At 35.7% G+C, this 26,644-nt stretch overlaps 1 protein-coding gene across 2 annotated transcripts in view; it reads left to right on the top strand.

Annotated features, from left to right (window-relative positions):
* PCDH9 (protocadherin 9) overlaps window positions 1–26,644 on the top strand; it is a 969,142-nt gene that overhangs the window by 612,304 nt on the left and 330,194 nt on the right. The window contains exon 3 of one of the 2 annotated variants that reach the window (XM_029210162.1): window positions 23,658–23,733. In XM_029210162.1, coding sequence (XP_029065995.1) covers window positions 23,658–23,733 — 76 coding nt within the window. Of the gene's footprint in view, window positions 1–23,531; window positions 23,734–26,644 lie in introns of both variants that reach the window. The other variant, XM_029210161.1, reaches the window with a different exon arrangement.

Raw genomic sequence — 26,644 nt, 5'->3', positions numbered from 1 at the left:
CTGAGTCAAAATGTATATTGCAAAAAACTATTCAACTAAGAAAGAGGTTTCTGTAATAAATAATCTTACAGTAATTATTTAAGGAATTTTATATTGTTTCTGAGCATTATGTACCTTAATTATTGTTTATCATAAATACATATTCCCATTTATTACATAAATCACTTTTGGTCAGAATGACTTATATTTTCAAATGTATTATAATATTTAAAACATTTAAACTAAATATTTTTAAGGGATTGATTTTATATAAGAAGGAATGTTAAGAACATTGTATGAGAAGCATATTTTAGCTAATAATGCCTTATTCTAGCATTTCATAACATTGAAAAGATTCTTTCAGATTTAGAATTCTATGATCTAAAATATCTATTTAGATGTTTTCTATATGTGAGACTAGAGAAATATTTGAAGACCGTTACCTCTTTTCTGTTTTTCATTCTGTATAGCTATTTTGTGCCTTAGGATTTTTTTAACCTGTGATCAGGAGACTGAACTTCATCGTTTGTAAGGGGATTGATTGAGATTCTCTATTTTCTTTCGTAAGAGAGGGGTCATCCATGGCAGAGTCCCTTGTTCCCAGAGAAAGACAATGCAGGCAGGGATACAACTTGTTGAATGGCCTTCAGAAAGAAAATAGTGGAAAAATCTGCTGAAACAATCAACAGTTCTACAGAGTCCATTTCACTTGCATTGATGCATGCTTCTTTAGTTATTAAAAAATGAAGAGTTTATAAGCTTATCTTTTTTTTCCATCTGTCAACTCAGGTAAATTTTCAGCACTATTTTCTGAACAGATAAGTATTTTCTTTTTATGTTTGAAAGAACGCTTAATCAAGCTAGTTCTTTAATTTGACACTGTCATTAAGGAAAAGGAAGCTTTGTGATTATGTACATTGTTATATATTTTCATGCAATACATATTTCAAATGCCTGTCAGTTGCTAGGGACTATCATAGGTGCCAGATATTTCAGGTCATATAAGATATGGTTACTGACTTTGAGGAATTTTAGTTCTGATTTGTCATAATTTTCTTCATGTATGATTTTGATCACAATTTGTGATAATAAGCTGAGAATAACAGATATCTAAAGAAATTCTGAGACAAACAATAGAGAGTGTATCAAGGTACCATTATTAAGTACCCAGCATTATTGAGACCTAATGATTAAATCCTAAAAATGTAAACATCACTACATCCATGCTTATGTTACTGTATTTCAGTGGAAACAGTAAAAAACAAGAGATCCTTAGAAGCATTGGGAAATGTGCTTCAATAGCAACTAAAATTTTTAAAGATATCTTTATTTAGGGGATACAGAATTAGTATGCCACTTAGGAAAGCAAAAAAAGTGGACAAGAGGCTACTTCGGGAGTTATTATTTCATATTTTTGTGTGGAATTATAAACAAGTGGGACTATGATTTGTAGCCTCCCAGTGTCTGCCAAGTAGTCATGCATTAGCTGCCATAGCCCTTATTGAAAGGCTTCCCTGGGTGAGTTGGATCCTTCTATTGTATACTACTTTTCCACCCTGAATTTCTTTTTCATAATATCTAACACATTCGTAATTACTTACTCCAGTCTATTTCACTTACTAGATTGTAAGTCTTATGAGTGGAGAGATTGTGTCATTCTTCTTATTATTATTATTTTGCTTTTTATTTTATTAATTAATTTATTTTTTAACATCTTTATTGCAGTATAATTGCTTTACAATGGTGTGTTAATTTCTGCTTTGTAACAAAATGAATCAGTTATACATATACATATGTTCTCATATCTCTTCCGACTTGCTTCTCCCTCCCTCCCACCCTCCCTATCCCACCCCTCTAGGTGGTCCCAAAGCACCGAGCTGATCTCCCTGTGCTATGTGGCTGCTTCCCACGAGCTATCTATTTTATGTTTGGTAGTGTATATATGTCCATGCCACTCTCTCACTTTGTCACAGCTTACCCTTCCCCCTCCCCATAGCCTCAAGTCCATTCTCTAGTAGGTCTGTGACTTTATTCCCCTCTTGCCGCTAGGTTCTTCAGAACTTTTTTTTTTTTTAATTCCATATATATGTGTTAGCGTACGGTATTGGTTTTTCTCTTTCTGACTTACTTCACACTGTATGACAGACTCTAGATCCTTCCACCTCACTAAAAATAATTCAATTTCGTTTCTTTTTATGACTGAGTAATATTCCATTCTATAAATTTGCCACATCTTTTTATCAATTCATCTGTTGACGGACACTTAGGTTGCTTCCATGTCCTGGCTATTGTAAATAGTGCTGCAATGAACATTTTGGTACATGACTCTTTTTGAATTATGGTTTTCTCAGGGTATATGCCCAGTAGTGGGATTGCTGGATTGTATGATAGTTCTATTTTTAGTTTTTTAAGGAACCTGCAAACTGTTCTCCATAGTGGCTGTATCAATTTACATTCCCATCAACAGTGCAAGAGTGTTCCCTTTTCCCCACACCCTCTCCAGCATTTATTGTTTCTAGATTTTTTGATGATGGCCGTTCTGAAAGGTGTGAGGTGATATCTCATTTTAGTTTTCATTTGCATTTCTCTAATGATTAATGATGTTGAACATTCTTTCAGGTGTTTGTTGGCAATCTGTATATCTTCTCTGGAGAAATGTCTATTTAGGTCTTCTGACCATTTTTGAATTGTTTTTTTTGTTTTTTTGATATTGAGCTACATGAGCTGCTTGTAAATTTTGGGGATTAATCCTTTGTCTGTTGCTTCATTTGTAAATATTTTCTCCCATTCTGAGGGTTGTCTTTTTGTCTCGTTTATGGTTTCCTTTGCTGTGCAAAAACTTTGAAGTCTCATTAGGTCCCATTTGTTTATTTTTGTTTTTATTTCCATTTCTCTAGGAGGTGGGTCAAAAAGGATCTTGCTGTGATTTATGTCATAGAGTGTTTTGCCTATGTTTTACTCTAAGAGTTTTATAGTGTCTGGCCTTACATTTGGACCTTTAATCCATTCTGAGTTTATTTTTGTGTATGGTGTTAGGGAGTGTTCTAATTTCATTCTTTTACATGTACCTGTCCAGTTTTCCCAGCACCATTTATTGAAGAGGCTGTCTTTTCGCCACTGTAAATTCTTGCCTCCTTTATCAAAGATAACGTGACCATATGTGCATGCGTTTATCTCTGGGCTTTCTATCCTGATCCATTGATCTATATTTCTGTTTCTCTGCCAGTACCACAGTGTCTTGATTAATGTAGCTTTGTAGTATATTCTGAAGTCAGGGAGCCTGATTCCTCCAGCTCTATTTTTCTTTCTCAAGATTGCTTAGGCTATTCGGGCTCTTTTGTGTTTCCATATAATTTGTGAAATTTTATGTTCTACTTCTGTGAAAAATGCCAGTGGTAGTTTGATAGGGATTGCATTGAATCTGTTGATTGCCTTGGGTAATAGAGTCATTTTCACAATGTTGATTCTTCCAATCCAAGAATATGGTATATCTCTCCATCTACTTGTATCAGCTTTATTTTCTTTCATCAGTGTCTTATAATTTTCTGCATACAGGTCTTTTGTCTCCTTAGGTAGGTTTATACCTAGATATTTTATTCTTTTTGTTGCAATGGCAAATGGTAGTGTTTTCTTAATTTCACTTTCAGATTTTTCATCATTAGTATACAGGAATGCTAGAGATTTCTGTGCATTAATTTTGTATCCTGCTTCTTTACCAAATTCTTTGAAGAGCTTTAGTAGTTTTCTGGTAACATCTTTAGGATTCTCTATTTATAGTATCACATCATCTGCAAACAGTGACAGCTTTACTTCTTCTTTGCCAATTTGGATTCCTTTTTCTTCTCTGATTGCTATAGCTAAAACTTCCAAAACTATGTTGAATAATAGTGGTGAGAGTGGACAACCTTGTCTTGTTCCTGATGTTAGTGGAAATGGTTTCAGTTTTTCACCATTGAGGATGATGTTGACTGTGGGTTTGTCATACTTGGCCTTTATTATGTTGAGGAAAATTCCCTCTATGCCTATTTTCTGGAGGGTTTTTATCATAAACGGGTGTTGAATTTTGTCAAAAGCTTTCTCTGCATCTATTGAGATGATCATATGGTTTCTCTCCTTCAATTTGTTAATGTTGTGAATCACATTGATTGATTTGTGTATACTGAAGAATCCTTGCATTCCTGGGATGAACCCCAGTTGATCATGGTGTATGATCCTTTTAATGTGCTCTTGCATTCTGTTTGCTAGTATTTTCTTGAGGATTTTTGCATCTATTTTCATCAGTGATACTGGCCTCTAATTTTCTCTCCCTGTGACATCTTTGTCTGGTTTTGATTTTGGTATCAGGGTGATGGTGGTCTTGTAGAATGAGCTTGAGAGTGTTCTTCACTCTACTATATTTTGGAAGATTTTAAGAAGGATAGGTGTTAGCTCTTCTCTAACTGTTTGATAGAATTCACCTGTGAAGCCATCTGATCCTGGGCTTTTGTTTGTTAGAAGATTTTTAGTCACAGTTTCAATTCCAGGTCTTGTTACTGATCTGTTTATATTTTCTATTTCTTCCTGGTTCAGTCTTGGAAGGTTGTGCATTTCTAAGCATTTGTCCATTTCTTCCAGGTTGTCCATTTTATTGGCATAGAGTTGCTTGTAGTAATCTCTTGTGATCCTTTGTATTTCTGCAGTGTCTGTTTTTACTTCTCCTTTTTCATTTCTAATTCTATTGATTTGAGTCTTCTCCCTTTTTTTTTTCATGAGTCTGGCTAATGGTTTATCAATTTTGTTTATCTTCTCAAAGAACCAGCTTTTAGTTTTGTTGATCTTTGCTATCATTTCCTTCATTTCTTTTTCATTTATTTCTGACCTGAACTTTATAATCTCTTTCCTTTTTCTAACTTTGGGGTTTTTTGCTCTTCTTTCTCTACTTGCTTTAGGTGTAAGGTCAGGTTGTTTATTTGAGATGTTTCTTGTCTCTTAAGGTAGGATTGTATTGCTATAAACTTCCTCCTTAGAACTGCTTTTGCTGCATACCATAGGTTTTGGGTCATTGTGTTTTCATTGTCATTTGTTTCAAGGTATTTTTGATTTCCTCTCTGATTTCTTCAGTGATCTCTTGGTTATTAAGTAGTGTACTGTTTAGCCTCCATGTGTTTGCATTTTTTACAGTTTTTTTTTTCCTGTAATTGATATCTAGTCTCATAGCGTTGTGGTCGGAAAAGATACTTGATACGATTTCAATTTTCTTAAATTTACCAAAGCTTGATTTTTGACCCAAAATATTATCTACCCTAGAGAATGTTCCATCAGTGCTTGAGAGGAATGTGTATTCTGTTGTTTTTGGATGGAGTGTCCTATAAATATCAATTAAGTCCATCTTGTTTAATGTATCATTTAAAGCTTGTGTTTCCTTATTTATTTTCATTTTGGATGATCTGTCCATTGGTGAAAGTGGGGTGTTAAAGTCCCCTACTATGACTGTGTTACTGTCGATTTCCCCTTTTATGGCTCTTCGTATTTGCCTTATGTATTGAGGTGCTCCTATGTTGGGTGCATAAATATTACAATTGTTATATCTTCTTCTGGGATCGATCCCTTGATCATTATTTACTGTCCTTCTTTGTCTCTTGTAATAGTCTTTAGTTTAAAGTCTATTTTGTCTGATATGAGAATTGCTACTCCAGCTTTCTTTTGATTTCCATTTGCATGGAATATCTTTTTCCATCCCCTCACTTTCAGTCTGTACGTGTCTGTAGGTCTGAAGTGGGTCTCTTGTAGACAGCATATAGATGGGTCTTGTTTTAGTATCCATCCAGCCAGCCTGTGTCTTTCGGTTGGAGCATTTGATCCATTCACGTTTAAGGTAATTATCTATATGTATGTTCCTATGACCATTTTCTTAATTGTTTTGGGTTTGTTTTCATAGGTACTTTTCTTCTCTTATGTTTCCCATGTAGAGAAGTTCCTTTAGCATTTATTGTAGAGCTGGTTTGGTGGTGCTGAATTCTCTTAGCTTTTGCTTGTCTGTAAAACTTTTGATTTCTCATCGAGTCTGAATGAGATCCTTGGTTGGTAGAGTAATCTTGGTTGTAGGTTTTTCTCCTTCATCACTTTAAATATGTCCTGTCACTCCCTTCTGGCTTGCAGAGTTTCTGCTGAAAGATCAGCTGTTAACCTTATGGGGATTCCCTTGTGTGTTATTTGTTGTTTTTCCCTTGCTGCTGTTAATATTTTTTCTTTGTATTTAATTTTTTTAGACAGTTTGATTAATATATGTCTTGGTGTGTTTCTCCTTGGATTTATCCAGTATGGGACTCCCTGTGCTTCCTGGACTTGATTATTTCCTTTCCCATATTAGGGAAGTTTTCAACTATAATCTCTTCAAATATTTTCTCAGTCCCTTTCTTTTTCTCTTCTTCTTCTGGGACCCCTGTAATTCGAATGTTGGTGTGTTTAATGTTTTTCCAGAGGTCTCTGAGACTGTCCTCAATTCTTTTCTTCTTTATTCTGCTCTGCAGTAGCTATTTCCACTATTTTATCTTCCAGGTCACTTATCCGTTCTTCTGCCTCAGTTATTCTGCTATTGACCCCTTCTAGAGGATTTTTATTTTCATTTGTTGTGTTGTTCATCACTTTTTGTTTGCTCTTTAGTTTTTCTAGGTCCTTGTTAAAGGTTTCTTGTATTTTCTATATTCTATTTCCAAGATTTTGGATCATCTTTACTCTCATTATTCTGAATTCTTTTTCAGGTAAACTGCCTATTTCCTCTTCATTTGTTAGGTCTGGTGGGTTTTTACCTTGTTCTTTCATCTGCGGTGTGTTTTTCTGTCTTCTCATTTTGCTTCACTTACTGTGTTTGGGGTCTCCTTTTCACAGGCTGCAGGTTCATAGTTCCCGATGTTTTTGGTGTCTGTCCCCAGTGGCTAAGGTTGGTTCAGTAGGTTGTGTAGTCTTCCTGGTAGAGGGGACTAGTACCTGTGTTCTAGTGGATGAAACTGGATCTTGTCTCTCTGGTGGGCAGGTCCATGTCTGGTGGTGTGTTTTGGGGTGAACTTAATTCTGTGGACTTATTATGATTTTAGGCAGCCTCTCTGCTAATGGATAGGGTTGTGTTCCTGTCTTGCTAGTTGTCTGGCATAGGGTATCCAGCACTGTTGCTTGCTGGTCGTTGAGTGAAGCTGGGTCTTGCGTTGAGATGGTGATCTCTGGGAGATTTTCATCGTTTGATATTACATGGAGCTGGGAGGTCTCTGATGGACCAGTGTCCTGAACTTGTATGTCCCACCTCAGAGGCACAGCCCTGACACCTGGCTGGAGCACCAGGAGCCTTTCAGCCACACAGCTCAGAATAAAAGGGAGAAAAGAAAGAAAGAAAGAAGGAAAGAAAGAAAGAAAGAGAGAAAGGAAGGAAGGAAGAAAGTTAAATATAAAATAAAATAAATTATTGAAATAAAAAATATAAAAATAATTATTAAGAAAAAAAATTTAAGTAATTAAACAAACAAAAAAGAACAGACAGTACCCTAGGACAAATGGTAAAAGCAAAGCTATACAGACAAAATCACACACAGATGCATACACATACACACTCACAAAAAGAGAAAATAGTAAATATATATATATATGTATATATATATATGTATATATATATATATATATATATACTCCCAAAGTCCACCTCCTCAATTTGGAATGATTCGTTGTCTATTCATGTATTCCACAGCTGCAGGGTACATCAAGTTGATTGTGGAGCTTTAATCCTCTGCTCCTGAGGCTGCTGGGAGAGATTTCCCTTTCTGTTCTTTGTTCGCAAAGCTCCTGGTGTTCAGCTTTGGATTTGGACCTGCCTCTGCATGTGGGTCACCTGAGGGCATCTGTTCTTAGCTCAGACAGGACGGGGTTAAAGGACCCGCTGATTCGGGGGCTCTGGCTCACTCAGACAGGGGGTGGCAGGGGTATGGATGCGTGGCGAGCCTGCAGTTGCAGAAACCAGTGTGACGTTGCACCAGCCTCATGCCCGCCGTGCGTTCTCTCCCTGGGAAGTTGTCCCTGGATCACAGGACCCTGGCAGTGGTAGACTGCATAGGCTTCTGGGAGGGGAGGTGTGTATAGTGACTGGTGCTTGCACACAGGATTCTTGGTGATGCAACAGCAGCCTTAGCGTTTCATGCCCATTTCTGGGGTTTACGCTGATGGTTCGCGCCTGTCTCTGGAGCTCCTTTAAGTGGCACTGTTAATTCCCTCTCCTCACCCACCAGGAAACAAAGAGGCAAGAAAAAGTGTCTTGCCCCTTCGGCAGCTCCAGACCTTTTTCCGGACTCCCTCCCGGCTAGCCGTGGTGCACTAGCCCCTTCCGGCTGTGTTCACGCAGCCAACCCCAGTCCTCTCCCTGTGCTCCAACCAAAGCCCGAGCCTCAGCTCCCAGCCCCCACCCGCCCCGACGGGTGAGCAGACAAGTCTCTCAGGCTGATGAGCGCTGGTCGGCACCAATCCTCTGTGCGGGAATCTCTCCGCTTTTCCCTCCACACCCCTGTTGTGCTCTCCTCTGTGGCTCCGAAGCGTCTGCCACCCACAGTCTCTGCCCGTGAAGGGGCTTCCTAGTGTGTGGAAACCTTTCCTCCTTCACAGCTCCCCCCCACTGGTGCAGGTCCCGTCCCTATTCTTTTGTCTCTGTTTTTTCTTTTGCCCTACCCAGCTATGTGGGGAGTTTCTTGTCTTTTGGGAGGTCTGAGGTCTTCTGCCAGCGTTCAGTAGGTGTTCTGTAGGAGCTGTTCCACATGCAGATGTATTTCTGATGTATTTGTGGAGAGGAAGGTGATTTCTGCGTCTTATTCTTCCGCCATCTTGAAGCTCCTCCGATTGTGTCATTCTTGATTGAAAAATTTCCCTCAGTATCTAGGAGTACCTGATAGATAGTAGGTGATTAACAGTTCTTGTTGAATGGCTGAGTAAAGAGCTCTAGGGAATTTCTTAAAACTTAAACCATTCTATCGTAGCATGTATTCTCCACACTTAAAATTATTTTAATGATGTAGTTTCAGATGTGTCCATTTTATGGGTGCTCAAAATTTATTATAGTTTTCCTTTTACTCTCTTTTGTTAATATGAACATCTTTTGCATAAAGTTTGAAGCTTAGTAATGAATTTAGTGAATAGAATATTTTGTAAGATTATTAACATGTATTACTAGTATAGATTTAAATCTCAAGCTGTTAATATTTAATTTGTTCTTTCACTAGAAACACTGATAGCACTGTTTGTTCTAACAGTATTGCTCTGCAGACATAAGGAGAGATTATATTTGTGTGAGAGTCAAATGATGGTGCCCTTGCACAAAAAGAGCTTTTTTCTGTCAGAGTTTCCCAGGAGCAAAAATTGGTTAGCTGCCATATTTGATCAGTTATCATCCACACTGCATTTCCAATGAAAATCTCCTAGATTTTCATATCTATGAAAAGTTAGTGACAAAACAAGATTTCTGAGCCACACTCTTTACGTGCTTTGTCAGCCTAAGCACCTAAGATAAGATGAAACTTAAGATAAGATGCCTTCTATAAACATTAAGCTCTATGATCTATTCCAGGAAAGTAATTCCCAAAGTACCATCATCTATCTTCTTCCATCTGTCAGGCTAGGACATGGACTAGATCAGAATTATTTTCTGATATGAGGAACATTTCATTTCATCTTCATGAAGTTAACTATCTGACATATGCCCCTAAAAGTGTCAAAACTGGCTTACATCCTTATAAATTAAAATGTCTATTTAATGAAGAACATTTTATACTGTTTATACTGTTTATACATGTTTATACATGTTTATACTGTTTCAAAAATTTTAAAAAGAAACCAAGGACAATTGTAGACAACAATCACAAAGTTGCACATACAGAAATACTCTTTTTTGAAATGCATATAATTATCTAAGTATAGAACCTTTATTTATGACTTAGAAAAAATCAATCAGGGCTAAATATAATAATGGTAATACATGAGTATTTATATCACTGCACACGCACACGCACACACAAACTCATAGAAGTAAAATTCAATATAATGCAAAACAGCGCTATCATCTTTTATATTCCATGAACATAGCCTGAAATCCCCTTCACTTTCACTGATAAAGTCTGTCTACCTTCTTTTTTTGTTTAACCCTTGGATTTTTTAAAAATAGACTTTATTTTTAAAGTAGTTTTAGATTTACACAAAAATTGTGCACAAACTATTATTTCCCATATATACTCTCCTCCTGAACAGTTTCTCCTATTAACGCCTTGCATTAGTTTGGTCCACGTGTTACAAGGAATAAAGTTGATGTATTATTATTAACTGAAGCCTGTAGTTTACCTTAGTGTCAGCTCTTAATGTTCTATTTTTTTTTTTATATCTCCTAGATAGGGCAAGGTTTCTTTCAAATATTTAATTGTATTCTTATCCCATTTTATTTAAGCACACTTGTTTAAACAATTGCTCACAACAATTTCATCGAAAATAATTTATTCCAGACTAGCAGTATGTCCATCATTTTTAACATTATATACATAGGATATTATATTTCTGACTATCAAGATCCTAAATAAAAACTTTAGGAAATTTAATATTGTTTTCAAATTGTAGGCTACCTTACTATTCTTAAATTTTAATGCACAGGCCAAATTGTACCATTTAATAAGTTACCTCTGGTGTGGAAAATTTTGTAAATGTTTCATTCTGAGACCATCTTTCCATCTCTGTCCCAGACAAAAACAGAAGGAATTTCTGGGCACACATGTTGGATCTTAGAGTCAAGTGGACTTAACAGTGTTTACTTTCTTATCTTCCAAAAATATTGCAAAGATTTTTGAACCCTTACCTTCTGGATGGCTGTGTCCACATTTGGAATATAATATTGGGGAGTTTTGCTCTTTGAAAGTAACTTCATTTTTTCTGAATACAGCTCATTATTGTATAGATACTACCTAAATCTACAGAAGCTTTAGACATACAGAAGTTTTTGACAGATGTTTGAATTTTATGTTTGTATTCAGGGAAGCAAATTATCCTTAGTGCACATATAACAGAGATCGGTGACTCAGTAATGTTTTCAAAGGAAAGACTAAGAGCCACAGGGCAAGTAGTGATTATCAGTGAGATGTGAGAGTGATTTTTGTTTCAAATATCAGTCTCAAAGTCACAGTGACTGTCTGCAGTAATAGGTGGATTTTTTTTTTTTTTTTTTGAAATAAAGCCCAGCTACTTTGAATGTTAAGAACAAAGGCCGCTCTACCCAGGAGAAAAGAGATATAAAGTCTTAAGTCATGTTTATTCCAACTGGGTTAGTTTCTCTGTTTTCTTAAGATCATTATAAGGGCTCTGATTCTAGCAGAGTACAGTAAGTAGTTACATATTACATTTTCTCAAAGTAAAAGAAACTTAAAACATTTTCCTCCAGTTTATCAGTACATCAGTGTTTTACACTCTACTGAATAATGCTTATTAATACTTTCAAAAATATTTTGATATGATTTCCATATCCAAATGTTACTGCTCAATACATATGTAGCAAGATTGTTTCATAAGGATTTTCTCAGATTTCTGTAATTCAAAACCCCTAATGAAGACCATACCCATTCATTTCATTCTCTCATACAAGACCACCTGCATTATTCTTTCTAAATTTAGATCCAAAAAGAACATTCCTGCATATAAGCTGAGAATAAAGCTGTGACTGATTTTTAGCTAAGAAACAGAAATCATGTACTTAGAGGAATGCTGTCCTTCAGATTGGCCCTTGTCCATTCCTACACTGAGTATCATCATTTCTCAAAATATTTTGGATCTCCTCTTTTGTAATTGTTCTCAAAGTTAAGCCACCGAAGAAAATGTGCCATATTATTTTGTAATCTTGCCTTCTTTGTAAAATGCTACTGTTCATCATTACAGACAGCTTTTAGTTGTTTCAAAAAGTAAAGTCAGATCATAAAAGGGCCAATGGTTGGTATCTTGAGACTCTGCAATATAATGTCATGCAGGTTCACAAAACAGTTCAAGAGCACAAATTCTAAATCTCTAAAAGCACAGTGGCATCACTATTTTAATTATTAAGTAATTCCTCCTTAAAGAATTAGATATTTTATACAATTTCCATTTATTTAAAAAATATTTTTCCTCATAATCACAATTTTATATGGTGAATTCTACACTCAATGAAATATCATTGCTGGAATATTACTCAGCCATAAAAAGAAATGAAATTGAGCTATTTGTAATGAGATGGATAGACCTAGAGTCTGTCATACAGAGCGAAGTAAGTCAGAAAGAGAAAGACAAATACCATATGCTAACACATATATATGGAATTTATGAAAAAAAAAATGTCATGAAGAACCTAGGGGTAAGACAGGAATAAAGACACAGACCTACTAGAGAATGGACTTGAGGATATGGGGAGGGGGAAGGGTAAACTGTGACAAAGCGTGAGAGAAGCATGGACATATATACACTACCAAACGTAAGGGAGATAGCTAGTGGGAAGCTGCCGCATAGCACAGGGAGATCAGCTCGGTGCTTTGTGACTGCCTGGAGGGGTGGGATAGGGAGGGTGGGAGGGAGGGAGATGCAAGAAGGAAGAGATATGGGAACATATGTATAACTGATTCACTTTGTTATAAAGCAGAAACTAACACACCATTGTAAAGCAATTATACTCCAATAAAGATGTATAAAAAAAAAAAAAAGAAATATCATTGCTAAACAAGTGAATTTTTGTCACCAAGTGAAACTATATATTATGTGGCACTAAATGTAACCAGGAAGAGACTCTTTCTGGAATGCAATGGTATCAGATTTGTCTAGATTAATTCAGGTTTTCTCAGATTCAATTAATAAAATTTAGATTTCATTTTCAACATTGATAAACATAGCAAAGATCTTGGATATATTTGACAATTTCCTTGTCTAAGAATAGGAAAATTTCACATGCTAAGACACGTGCAGCGTGTCAGTCTGTGTTGGAGTTTGTGCATAAGTTTTGCATCATCTATATATAAATACACATACATGAGTTTATGTATATGCTGTAGATATATTTTTAAAGTCTCCTATTTTCTTCCTAACTTACTATGAGAAAAATAAAGTATGACTTACTATGAGAAAAATAAAGTATGAGTATCACATATTCCTAATCAAAAATTTTCAACTGCAAGCAATATTTTCATGGATGTCCTTTGAGAGAACTAAAAGATGACAAAATTAAAAAATGCTTGTCTTTCAAAATACGTTTTTCACCATACAATTACAAAGGATAAATGAAGTTCCTAATAATTATTTAAAATTTGATAGTTAATACAGACACCCATTTTTAGAGTATAGCTAGGCATCCAAAATCAATCTATCTATCAATCTATTACCTGTGAGATGATTTACCAATGAGTCCAAGATTTCAGACGAAATTCCAGGGACGCCTATTTCTTATTTGTGTGCTTTTCATGGCCAAAGACAACTTCTTCCCTATCTGCTCTGCTTCACCCTTTCCCATTCCGGAAAAACATTTTGCAAGTATGGGTCATGTTTTAAGAGAACCTAGAAAAGAGAATTCAATAGTTGTTCAATAATATCAGGGTCATGTTCTGTTCCTGTGCACACACATTTCCATATCCTCTAAGTGTAACCTGGACCTATACTTATGTTCTGTAGACTATGTCCCACTATCCACCTTCCCCAAGCAAATCAGTCCCCCCATTAACCTGCCTGTGAGGACTGAGTTCTTTTATCATGGCTGACTCTTTTGACGGCTCCTGTAGTAATTAATAGTTATAGAACACTCTCCATATACGAATCATATGAATCATAGACTAGAAAGAGGCTCCTCCTCCAGCAATATCATTCCCATCACCATTTTTCTTTCTTTCTTTCTTTTTTTTTTTGTGGTACGCGGGCCTCTCACTGTTGTGGCCTCTCCCGTTGTGGAGCACAGGCTCCGGACGCGCAGGCTCAGCGGCCATGGCTCACGGGCCTAGCCGCTCCGCGGCATGTGCTATCTTCCCGGACTAGGGCACGAACCTGTGTCCCCTGCATCGGCAGGTGGACTCTCAACCAGTGCGCCACCAGGGAAGCCCCACCATTTTTATTTTTTGTTGAAGAAGATTTGATTGATGGCTCAGAATTATTTGTAATCCATAGACTGTCAGGGACAGATAGGCTTTACGTGTGTGAGGACTAGTTCAAATAACTTCTTATTCCTTCACTGCTTCTAAAAAGTTTTAACATTCTTCTTTATACTACAAAAAATAACACAAAGAGTTAAATAAATAAAATGAAACTGCAGTGTTTGACACAAGGTCCATTGAGACAGATCATACCACTTTTTAGGTGCAGGCTAACAAACTTTCATGAGGACTGTTAAACAACCTATCATTGTACAATAATAGTATTTCCTGGAGAATTTATACAGATTGCTTCTTGCTTCTTCTACCTCTCCATTTGTGTTTCATTCTTTAATTTGAAATAACATGATTTTTCCCCTAAAGCCTTGGATTACTAGTTTTCACTCTTACTAGGCAATTATGATCTTGTACTTGAATACACAAGGGAGGTTTAAAGTGTGTGTGCATGCATGTTCAAACTCTTTTGAGTCAAGTACCCATTGTCTGAAGATAATTATAATATAATATAATATAGTATATAAGTATAATCTAAGGACTACCTTTTGAAAAATACAACTTACTTAAAGAAAAAAATGGTCTATTTTTGTTTTACAAGTCTTATTTTGTACTGAGAATTATTAACAGAGGGGAATGCTAGGGAGATGCCATTACCTCTTTTGTTACTTGTGCTAAAATTGCCTGAGAAGAATTCTTTTTTTTTTTTTTTTTGCGGTACGCGGACCTCTCACTGTTGTGGCCTCTCCCGTTGAGGAGCACAGGCTCCGGACACGCAGGCTCAGCAGCCATGGCTCACGGGCCTAGCTGCTCCGCAGCATGTGGGAGCTTCCCGGACCGGGGCATGAACCCGTGTCCCCTGCATCGGCAGGCAGACTCTCAAGCACTGCGCCACCAGGGAAGCCCTGAGAAGAATTCTTGAATCCTAAACACCAAATCAGACTCTATTTCTGTTAACAATACTGACAGATCTGATGCATATTTTTAGTGATTTTTTATTATCCAAAGAAGGCTCACTTTTGGTAAAAGACCACATGCTATATCAGTGGGTTCTGTATTTTTATTTAACAACAGTGATAACTTAGTGGAATTTCTAATTAAATTGCTATAACTATTATGTATGCAGATTTTGTAAATATGATAAGGGTAACTTCCTGCATCACATGGATTTGTTTATACTAGAAAACTAAATTGGAAAGGACTCTTGCTGAGTTGTTTCTTTCCTATTTCTGTACATATAATTTATAGATGCAAGAATTCTGCTTGTAGTTTCAGGAGCAGCTGCTCCTGTTTAATATAGTCATTTTATATTTTGTACGATCAGACAACGTGCTGCATTCCTACTGGGCAACATTTAACTGTAAGAAATAGGTTGAGGGTGTTTCTGATAGCAGGAACCAAATAAGAATTATAAGGAGCAAAATAACCAACAATGCTGACAATTCTTAATCCTCTCTACTTGCTTTGGACCCTAGAAGAAACTTAAGAGTGGGGTGATGCCATCAAACCAAGGAGGAAAGTTGTTCCTAACCCTTTTCCCTTTCTCTGGTGTCCCACAGTGGAAAATGATGTAGGGAGGAGATTCCTGTTTTATGTTTGTTTCATATATTTAAATTCAAGCACCAAGGTTACACCCAAAAACAGTACAAAGAATTTAATTTTCTCTCAAGTTCCTTAAAGCTATCAATTGTTTTTGCATGTGGAGAGAAATGCTATCTGACTTTCTCACAGATCATACTGAGATCCAAAGGAAATAAAAATAAAATTAGACTAAAAATTTCATCATATGTCATTAACACGAGTCTTCCAGCCATATGAAGTTCTATGAAGTATTCAACACACTTTACTTACAAAGCACAAAAAAGTATGTCTTAAATTTAAGGAAGTCATTTCACAATAAGACATTTACAAAGTAAAGGAAACATGCAAAGTTTAAGTTACTGTGAGTTTCCCCCACACACTGAAACAAGCTTCCCACACTAAACATGCAGTTGAGTACTGAAGTTAGAACAAAAGACAAAAGCTTTATCCTGAAATGAAGCAGTTGCTTAGCAGCAGATAGCAAACTGGTTAACAGAGCAGTAAGTATAGTATAGACAAGCATTCCCCATTTCCCCTGAAAATGCTACTCAACTTTTTATGGCCAGTTATCATCTGCACCCTAGTCCTAGTTTATGTAGCATAGATAATGCTAGGAATCAAAAAATTCATTTTAAAGATGCTGACACCTTTACATCCATCACCTAGGTCAGAGAAGTTGTTATACATTATTTCTCCAACACAAACTGAAACTTCCTATTTGTCTTCCAAATATTCTGAAATGTAAACGTTGAAGAAGAAAGAAGGAAATGCTGACTGCTAGTGGATTGTTATCATGTTTCATTTTGCTACTTTTAAAACAGTGCAACTCTCCCTGCAAACTTCTTTCTGGGGAGACAGAGAATTTTTCCCACAGGAAAGCATCTTTGGAGGATGGACAAAGATACTTAATTTCTGCTGCACCCTCTTTAGGTTTCCTAGTTCTGTTCTGAGTAAATCATCTTCATTCAGAAAATATTCATTATAAACTCATAAAATGTCAAGCATATATGTTCTTCAGAAAAACTTGCTGGTTTTGATTTCATCAACTCTTATTTGAGGTTGTTAACATTTCTCCAACTACCTAGAGGAAAAAATTGTTCAAAGATATGCAAAGTGAATGATTCTGTATTCGAGTCAAGAATAGAATAGCCTACTCTAACAGTCTCAGTTACTCTTTTATCCTTTTTATTTTTTATTTTCACAAATTGGCAATGGATTCCAATCTTAGGATGGTAACAGACCTGGGGATTGTTTGGCATAAATTCAGACTATGCTCCCCTTCCCTCTTTTTTTCTCCCTAGGTTATTGCTGATTAATACAGTGAAGGTCTATTCATGCACTGACCTTGCTTAAGTCTGCATAGTTTGCAAGAATTAGAAGGGAATCAAATCATAAAAAAGGTGACACAGGTGCTGATCAAAAGCATGCTCAGAACTGTTAGGGAATAGCTTAAGAAAATTCTACTTTCTAGGAAGTTGTGTGATACAGTTTTTGTCTTGTTCACCATTGTGTTCTTAGCAGGCAGGACGGTGTCTAGCACATAGTATGTCAGCTTTAATAATGTAACAACCAGTTATTCTACCAGCTTAAGTGAGTTTATATGGAAATAGGCCTAAGAATTACAATTCAAGTTATGCAAACTATGGTGGATCATAGGCAAATCCAGAGAACAAGGAAGGGGAGGTTGGCTTCACAGGAAAAGGCAAGAGTTGGGAAGAACTGTAATAACCAGAGTCCATTCAAAGAAGCTGGGGGTCCAAAGTATGAAGGCTTCTCATTGGTTGGACTGCTACAGTCTCTGACTGGATGGGCTATCCAGGGGCCAGAGAAGTTTTCATCTTTCCCCAGAATAATAAATTAGGAGACGACTTACTGTGGGAGAGGTAAGCATGGGTCTCTTCCTGTTTCGAGTAATTGACTATGAATGGTGGCATGTGAGAGCTCCGCCTACAGACCTGTCCTGCTTCCAGTTTTAGTTGAGGTTTCTTTAATGAATCACACAAATAGGTTCTCAAAAATTACTTATTAAATGAATGAATGAATGAATAGCCCTTTATGTTGAATATCAGAAAATGTGGGTTTTGTTCCCAGTGAAACCTATATAGACAAATGACTTTACCTCATTTCCTCATTTGAAATAAATGTAACAGGTTAAAATAGACTAGAAAAATCCCTAAATAATTTCCAGCTTAAAAATAAATACACAAATTCTTCATTAGCAGAACCATTTAGCATAAGTATTGGGTTGGCCAAAAAGTTCGTTTGGGTTTTTCCATAAGATGGTACGGAAAACCTGAAGGAACTTTTGGGCCAACCCAATAATTTCCAATCAACAGGATAGGAGAGTAACTCAATTTACCAGTAACAAATAATAAAATGACTCATTATAAAATAATTCTGTGCTCAAAATGTTTCATTTATCACCAGTTTAAAAGTTCCTTAATATTTTGTCCTAAAAAACAATTTCTTAGCTTCTTTCTTAGTTTCTTGATGAAAGTGCTCAAACATGAATAAGGAAGAACATGGGTGTATTAATGTGTTTTCCTTCAGTCAAGCCTGTGAATATTAAGTAACAGCAAATTAAACTGTAACCATAGATTGCTTTTTGGGTTGCATTTAATTTACCTTCTAAACCTCTATGAGTTTTACTTGATTCTGGATTTTATTAAGAGGTAGAATACACATTGATTTTAGATGGCAAGAAGCTATTGAGGAACTTGCTATTGAATTGAATCAGTGGTTTTAGCTGAAAATGTGTTTTTTTGTCATTTAAAAATTCCTCTTTCCATAGCTTGCAACGTAAGACTATACTCTTAACTATTACTCTTAAATTTTCAATTGAGATAGCTTCTTTTAAAAATAAGAAAGAACAAAAAGCTTCTAACTAATGTTATAAGAAATATTTGAATTAAAATGCAATTTCCAAAATTTTTTTAACCGTTTTTGGTATGATTTTCTTTGTTACTTTGAGAATAACTACATATGAAAATATTATTTCAAATAAAGAAAAAGTATATCTTCATCAGATTTAATGCTGAGATAAAGCAAAAAAGTTCATATATGGAAATTTAACACTTTTTGTCTTTTAATTCATCATAAGTAATTGCTGGCTGATGTGTTTGTGTGTGTGTTTACTATTTAGAGATTAGATAGATATATAGATGATATATTAGTTTTTAAATGTGATTAAAGGAACTAAATCAAAATATTTCCTTAAAAAGTTATTTAAAGAATTTTCTACAAGTGAAACCATATTTAAACAATTCTGTAGCACTTTGTTTCTACTTCCATAATATCAATTTATAATTTTCCAAAAAATAATCATTTAAATGCCAGTCATTAATTGGTAAATTTGTTTATTTGACTTATAATAATTGGCCTAGACCTATATTCATGTTATCTTGTGATTTGAGGAAAGGCAAAGATCTTTAATTGCAATGATTAAAAAGCTAGGTAAAGAAAGTAAAAAATGAAAGTTAGGGTAGCAACACAGTGATATAAGATTGTCTGACATTCCTTAGCTCAAGAGCAAGCCCAACTACTGTCTATCAGGTTTTTCCTTTCTTTTGGACTAAGTTCTATTTTGCTGTAAGTGATGAAGAGGAATACAATTTTAAGTATTAAAACTTAGCATATGTTCTAATATTGCAAAGACAATGTATGGAAATTTTAGTGTAGTCAAAATAATAAAAATTTTAAATATCATAATTCCATGACCAGACAACACTGCTTTAAACCCTTAGTGTACGCATAGTCAGATCTTAGCTTACACATATTCACACCCTAAAGCACATTAACAGGAATGCAATTCAACACAGTAAAATCTTTACAAACCTCATTTTTACACTTAACAATAGATTATAAATATTTTCCACATCAATAAACATTAACATTATTTTAAGTATTGTGAATGATTCAATTGTATGCTATTACATAATTTATTAGTTACCTATTAGACATTTCACTCTTTGTTACATTTTTGCTATTTTATGCAAAGACACAGTGTACCTTACTACTAAATCTTTGCACATGGGAACCTATCTAGATTAATGGGACTGGGATTGTAGGCTTGAATGTGAATCATTCATTGGTGAATAATATCCTGTACCAGTAAGACACATACAAGAGAAGAATTAAAGCAATGATTAAGATGTCTTAGCTGACTCATTCAGTGACTCTTGGAAAACAGTGTCCAACATAGGAACATGTGTATCTTCTCAGGGCATCTTGAATTTTCCCTCTCTTTCATACTAACCTACAAGAAAAAATATTGTAAAAGTTCTTGGTGATGTTTCTCAGACCTAACCAGTGTGTCATCTTCCAACTTACAGTATCCTGGACATACCTGTATTTGCATGCATAGTACTTTATGCTGGCATAGAGTACAGGGTCTCTGATGGAAGCTTCGCTTGGTCAGAATCCATATCAGCAGTCACAAAGTAAAATAACATGAAACAGTCTTAGTAGTTCTTGTTCCCATATTATTCTTCCTCGGGGCAGCCTGGGACCTGGAGCTAACCTGTCAGTGATAAATCAGATAAACAAATGTGACATTCAAACCGTCAACCAGACTTAGCCAAATGTAATAATAATGTTTCCCATGGGAGAAAATGGAATGGGTAAGAAATAGATACAGGGAAACAAAATGTAAGTGCCCAGGCTTTGGAAAGTCTGAAGTAGTCTCATGATAACATGTGTTGTCCCAATTCAGTCAGGCAGAGTTTCACTATATTTATAACCCAAACTGGGCTCCTTTCCATGGGGATAACCCAAAAGCAAAATTCCCAGAGACTATAAGTAAAAAGTTCTCTCTCGCTTTGAATATACAAACAATCATAGGTTTCTTGAAAGAATAGTGGGAAAACCTTCACTTTCTCTGAGGAGAAACCCTGTGCTCTAAACTGTTGGTCTTCATACCTCACTTCCACCCAAGAGCAGCTTCCCCTCAGAGAGGCTCTGGGCTGACACACCTACAGGCACATTGTGAGGCATGCCAAGATTCTGCAGGTCTCTTCCCAAAGAACAATACTTTTTTCTGGGGTGAAGAAATTGCATCTTTATAACTGCTAAACACTGATAACACCAGAAGTTAAAAGCTATTAATTTTGAGAATTATAGCTACCTTTTATTGAGTACCTACTATGTGTCATGTATTATATAACAAGAACACTTCTTATTTTATCTGTTTGAGCCTTACAACACTCCTCTGCTTAAGGCACTGCTCTCTCCATTCTACAACACCAAGAACTCCTTCAAAGACATAATGTCCTTGTCCAGGGCCAGGCTCTACCGAGCAAGCACCCCCAGGCAGGAAATCTGGTTCTGACTTCTCATCTGGTGCTCTTGGGCAAAACCTGAATAAGTACTGTATTCCTTGATGACACCCACAACACCTGTTTCATAATGTACCATGTGTTCTCATTTTCCTTCATTTTAATTTATTCAAATATTCTCCTTCTATCTTGATATTCCAAACATTATTCCACTTGCATCAGTCATTATGATGATAAGTTAAAGATTGATTTGCTTGATCAATTTGCTTCATACTATAATATCTATGTTCCCATTCTTAGTCCTTATGCATCACCACCCCTACCTCCCATTAGACTGATAAATTGTGCACAATTTTGCCAATTAAGACTTAAACATCTCTGAGTCAAACATATTAGGAAGTGTTTCCATAAGCCACAGTAGTTTAAACATTATATTACACTAATTTACAGGGTCTTACAGCAAATAAATTACACTAGATTTATATCTGTTATTCTCAATTACAAAGTGGTAAAGAAATAGCATAGTATAGTATATGTGAGATAGAATCTAATAAGTTGTATTTGAAATAGTTTAAAAAATATTTTCCTTATTATTCTGAGTAAATATAACACCAGGCTACATACCAGTAGGTGCCCAATGATACTATGAGAACAACTGGATTTAGTTATAACTGATGTTGCAGATTTGGACATTTCCTAGGCAAAAAAAACTATTGTAATTAAAACAGTTTAGAAGAATATCACAGATGTTAATTTTCCTTTTTCCTTCTGTCTATGAAACAAATATTTTATAATGCCTTATAAGCATCTCCCAGAAATGCTTTATGAAGATTGCAGAATCATTCAGATTGTTCCATTGTCTCTCTTATGTTTTGACTTCCTTTTTATTCACTTAAGCTATAACTAAGAGATAGTCCTCCAGAGGTAACACCAAAGATACTTTAGTCACTAAAACTATGGACTTTTTAGTAGGCCAATCACTTTAAAAGCGATGTTTGGCAATTATGTATTGTAGGCAGCCTGGTCACTGTTCTTTATTACAAAAGCATACACTTAATATGAATTAAGTGCATGTTGAAACAGAAACAGAGAATACTTGTATTATTATTCCCTCAAGGGTTATATTCACCTGGGAGAGGAAACACTAATAAATAAAATCAGTAGCATGACCTTCCCTTAAAAGTAGAAATGCATTTCAAATATTAATATTCAAGTTTGCTTGCATATTATGTAGCACTTACCTAGGCATGGTTCAAACTCTATTGAGGAGGGAACAATGGTAATGATATAGTTGTGCTTGAAGGTGCAATGTGCTACAGTAGACTCAATTAGGACCATTTATGATTATAGTTTATATGATGTCTACATTAGTTCATTTAAAATGTACTAATCAAATCACTTCACACAGGTCATTGAACAGCAATAAAGTGGTATCAGCTCTTCTCCATTATGACTCTGAGCTAGATTTGAACGAGTGACTCACAGAAAATAGGCTATATTCTATTGTCAGTCTATAAGAAATACATTTATAGAATAGCAGTATTTCTACCTATAACATTTTGTCTCTACATTTGTTTTCTTTGAAATGGATACAATTTATAAATTGTCTCTTGAAAACACAAATCTTAGGTAAGATAAAATAATTGTTATACATTGTATCTCCATATATTATATATTTATTATTTATATATTCATAATTTTATTAAATCTGAGTTAAAGTAGCCACATGCAATGCGATATTAAAAGGTCTTTTGGTTATCAAAGCAAAATGGAAATTAGGTGTAGTCAGACATACAGCACAAATTTACTACTCTCACATAATTTTGTAAGGCATAAATCTCCACCATACACACCTGTAAATGTTCTCTTATCTCATAGATTATATCAGCTAAAAGAATATTTACCAAGAAAACTAAGCAGTGATCTGTGCTGAAAGGCACAATTTTATTTTACTAAAATACTAAAATTTATTAAAGTACCCATATACATATTTTAGGTCACTTCTGATGGTGACATTGTGTAAATAGATGCCAAAGTAGGATTACAAACACCTTTCAACAGGGATATTCTAAAACCAATGACTGGTAGCAATATCTGGGCCAGTGGACAATAATGGCTTCATTGCAAAAGCTACCTTAAAAGCCTCAAATAAACACAATACTAGGTCATTCAAAAGAAATGGAATGTTGTGTTGCATTATCTATGCATTAATTCAAATCTATGAAACAAACATTTTTGTATTTCTGCTTATTTAAATTTTTTTTATAGCTTTGACCATTAGCATATATATATATATTCATTTTTGCCTTTCTTTCTACAACTTTCAATGATATACCACAAGTTTTTTGTTCTTGAATTACACAAGATTGAAATTCTTTCTTGTATTTTGCAAGTTGGATATGTCATAGGAAACGACAAATAATAAATGTTTGTTTCCAGCTGTGTTCCAAGTATTTTATATTCTGCCTCAACATTGCACTGTGTGTTAAAGTTGCTTTGCTTTGCGTTCCGCCTCCACTTCCTTTGGGAAGGATGTTAACGGTGTGTCCTGTGGTCTTCTTTGTAGTCGCAGCGCCGGGTTACCTTTCATCTCCCTGACGGCTCCCAGGAAAGCTGCAGTGACAGTGGTCTAGGAGACCACGAGCCGGTGGGTAGTGGAACCCTGATCTCACACCCTCTTCCTCTGGTTCAGCCACAGGACGAATTCTACGACCAGGCCTCTCCGGACAAGAGGACTGAAGCAGATGGCAACTCTGATCCCAACTCGGGTGAGTCCTCTTAAAAACTTTGCTTGGAGTTCTTCTGGTTTTCTGTTGTGCCCTTGAGTTTTAACAGTCATTCTGGGGAGCAAGTAAATGGACATTCAGTTGTTTTTTGCTGCCTTTATTGTTGTTGTAATATTCTTTGAAATATATCAAGTCTAATGTGCTTGGTATATTGGCTGTTAAATTCTTTGGTGCATCTTTATTTTATGAACCATGAAAAAAGAAAAAATGCTGCAGATACAATTGCAAGAAGCCGTTTATGAAAGACATCTAGATGTCAAAGATATTAAAATGGGAAGACAGTTTTACATTTTAGAATTGATTAAATATAGTTAAGTGGAACATAGTCAATGAAGAAAAAGAAAAAAGTGTCCTGTGGAATGCTCTTTTCCAATGAAGACTATACACACACACATAAACACACACACACACACACACACACACACATATATATATATATATATAACATGGTGATTAAAACAAGTATGAAGAGGAGTGATAATGATGTGGGGGTTTATATTTTTTGTCTATTTTAATTTTGGATGATTTTTTTTTAACCAATACATTGAAAGAGTGGAATGAGTGGGATGAGACTGGCAAAATCCTTTATTTTCCGACAAACTCACACCTCACCTCAGAAATCATTATACATACCAGGTAAGCCCTGTGAGGGTACTTCTTCCTCGGCCTTTGAAGAAAATTTTGGGCAAATGCTATATCTTTTTTGTTCATGTTATTATTATTTTTTTAATCACTAACTAGTTCACTTTACTTAAAAATTAGAAGTCCAATTCAATAATTATTATGTCCAGTCCAAAGCAATGATCGTGATTTCTGTTTGATTTGAATTAAAAGTTTTTTCTAACTCACCTTGAGCTGCTTCAAGCTTGTCTATAGTGTGAAATGGGGTTAGGGTGATGTTTTTGTAATGTCCTAGCTCTTTCTCTCACTGCTTTAGATATTAAAGTGCCTCTGGCAATTCTATGGTTGAAGTAGAAATACCAAGAAGAGGTAAAAAGCATGAAAGGACTTTCTTAACTAGTCCTGTTGTGGTAATCCAGCACTGGCGCTTTATGCCTTCTAGGATTTTAAACTGACTCTTTGATTTCAGGGTAGTGGTGGGGGATCTTTTGTACATATGCGCCCTCTCAAGCTGTGCTCCCATCTCTGCAGGTTTTTCTGATAGGTGGTTCTCTTCTCATTGACATATGAAGTTACATTTGCATCTTCTATCTGCTGAAGTTTTCCTCAGCCAATCTTTTAGGAAAATCTAAGCAAATTCCATACCAGCTCTGGTTCTTAATCTTTCATGTCCTCTTTCTTGGTCCCATAAGGAAAACATACATGCATCTTTTGACTTCACATATCCAGAAGGCCAGGCCATATCCAAAGAGGCAACTACTCATCTCACAGCATTTGGCGGAGCTGGTCAAAAATTCTCCTTAGATTTCTTGGTTCTGGTTAGTCTAAGGACCATTGAACCCGTGGTTCCATTGTCTCAACATTTGCAGGACTTGTGTAAAGAGGTTGGATATGTAGGACAGCTCTTTCTAAACAGATTTCCTAGTCTGCAACTTCCCCTTCTCCAATTTTAAAACATCTCTTATTGGCATTAAGGCAAGGGTCCCAAAACTGGTTCTTGACCACCTCTTCTGCACATGGCAGTGGTTGGCTCCTCTGGTCTTTGGGCCTCCTCCAAAATCAAGACAGGAAAGCTCTATTTTAAACACACTGGCACAAATGATTTTAGGACTTTTCTATGTAGTTCACCAGTTATTTTCACGGAAGTAAAATTAAAAAAAAAAAAAAAATGTATGCTGCAATATGGTTAAGCTAAGCTGCCCTAGGCCAGGTCTTTATCTAATAGGTGCAGTTACTCATCCAACAATTTCTTAAACCTGGAAAATAGCACTGGGTAAACTGCCAAATAGGAGAAGACATGAGAGATTCTAAAGCTGGGGGTAGGGGGGAAACTTTCAAGCCTGCTTGAAGAACTCCCCAGAATTTTTACCAATCCTGTCACATGGAAAAAAAGACCCAAGGGAAGACACACCCTTGTACACTCCAACATTCAACTCAGCACAGTGACTTCACCCAGAAGAATCACGTTCATAAAAATGTGTTAAACCAGAACAGTGCTCCTTGCTGGAGAAGCCATCCTTATTCATGATTGGGAAGGAAGGATAAGAGTCAGATAGGGAAAGGTGGAGCCCAGAGGGCCCCTGGAGGCTAACACTTCTTTTGACATTTAAAGAGACTAATTTTAACCTCTTTTGCAAACGTCTAGAGGAGAATTCATTAGACTAGCCTAGAAACATTGAGATCCATAACTAAGCAGTAATTCATATTAGTATAATATTATGACATATTATCTTAAAATTCTGCAGTCACATTTTTGTAATTAACTTTGAAGAATTTGTGGAGTAAGGTACAGAGTAATTGAAGCGATAATCTTCAACAGTAATAATCTTGCTATGTAGATCTAAACCATTTCCATTGTCTTCAGTGGCATTTTCTGTCTGTCTCTTGAAGAGTCATGATTTTATAGCAATCATGCAATATCCATATAAATTTGTATTATCTATAGAGTTATTAAGTATTATATCTGTATGGATTCCTAGTTTTTCAAGTATAATGATTCTTAAAAATAATTAAAATTTATTAATAATTTCATAGTAACTTTTTTCATTATGCATTTTTTAAAGAAATTAATACAAATGGTATCATGTGGGGGAGTTTTTGGAAACTTAAGCTTTAATATACCTTTAGACTTTAATGTAGCCCTCTGGCAACCAAAGAGATAGTGTCTCTATGTTCTAGGCACTTCTGAGTCCTAGTGCATACTTAGCCAACTGTCCCACAAATGGCACACACACATGCAATATTTCTTGCAGTGAGTTTTGTCAGTTTTTCT

The sequence above is a fragment of the Monodon monoceros genome, unplaced genomic scaffold (genome assembly GCF_005190385.1).
Source record: "Monodon monoceros isolate NGI ecotype Baffin Bay Population unplaced genomic scaffold, NGI_Narwhal_1 Super_Scaffold_8, whole genome shotgun sequence".
In the NCBI taxonomy this organism is placed as follows: domain Eukaryota; kingdom Metazoa; phylum Chordata; class Mammalia; order Artiodactyla; family Monodontidae; genus Monodon; species Monodon monoceros.
The sequence above is the reverse complement of the archived record's forward strand: the minus strand, read 5'-3'. Positions and strand labels throughout refer to the sequence as shown.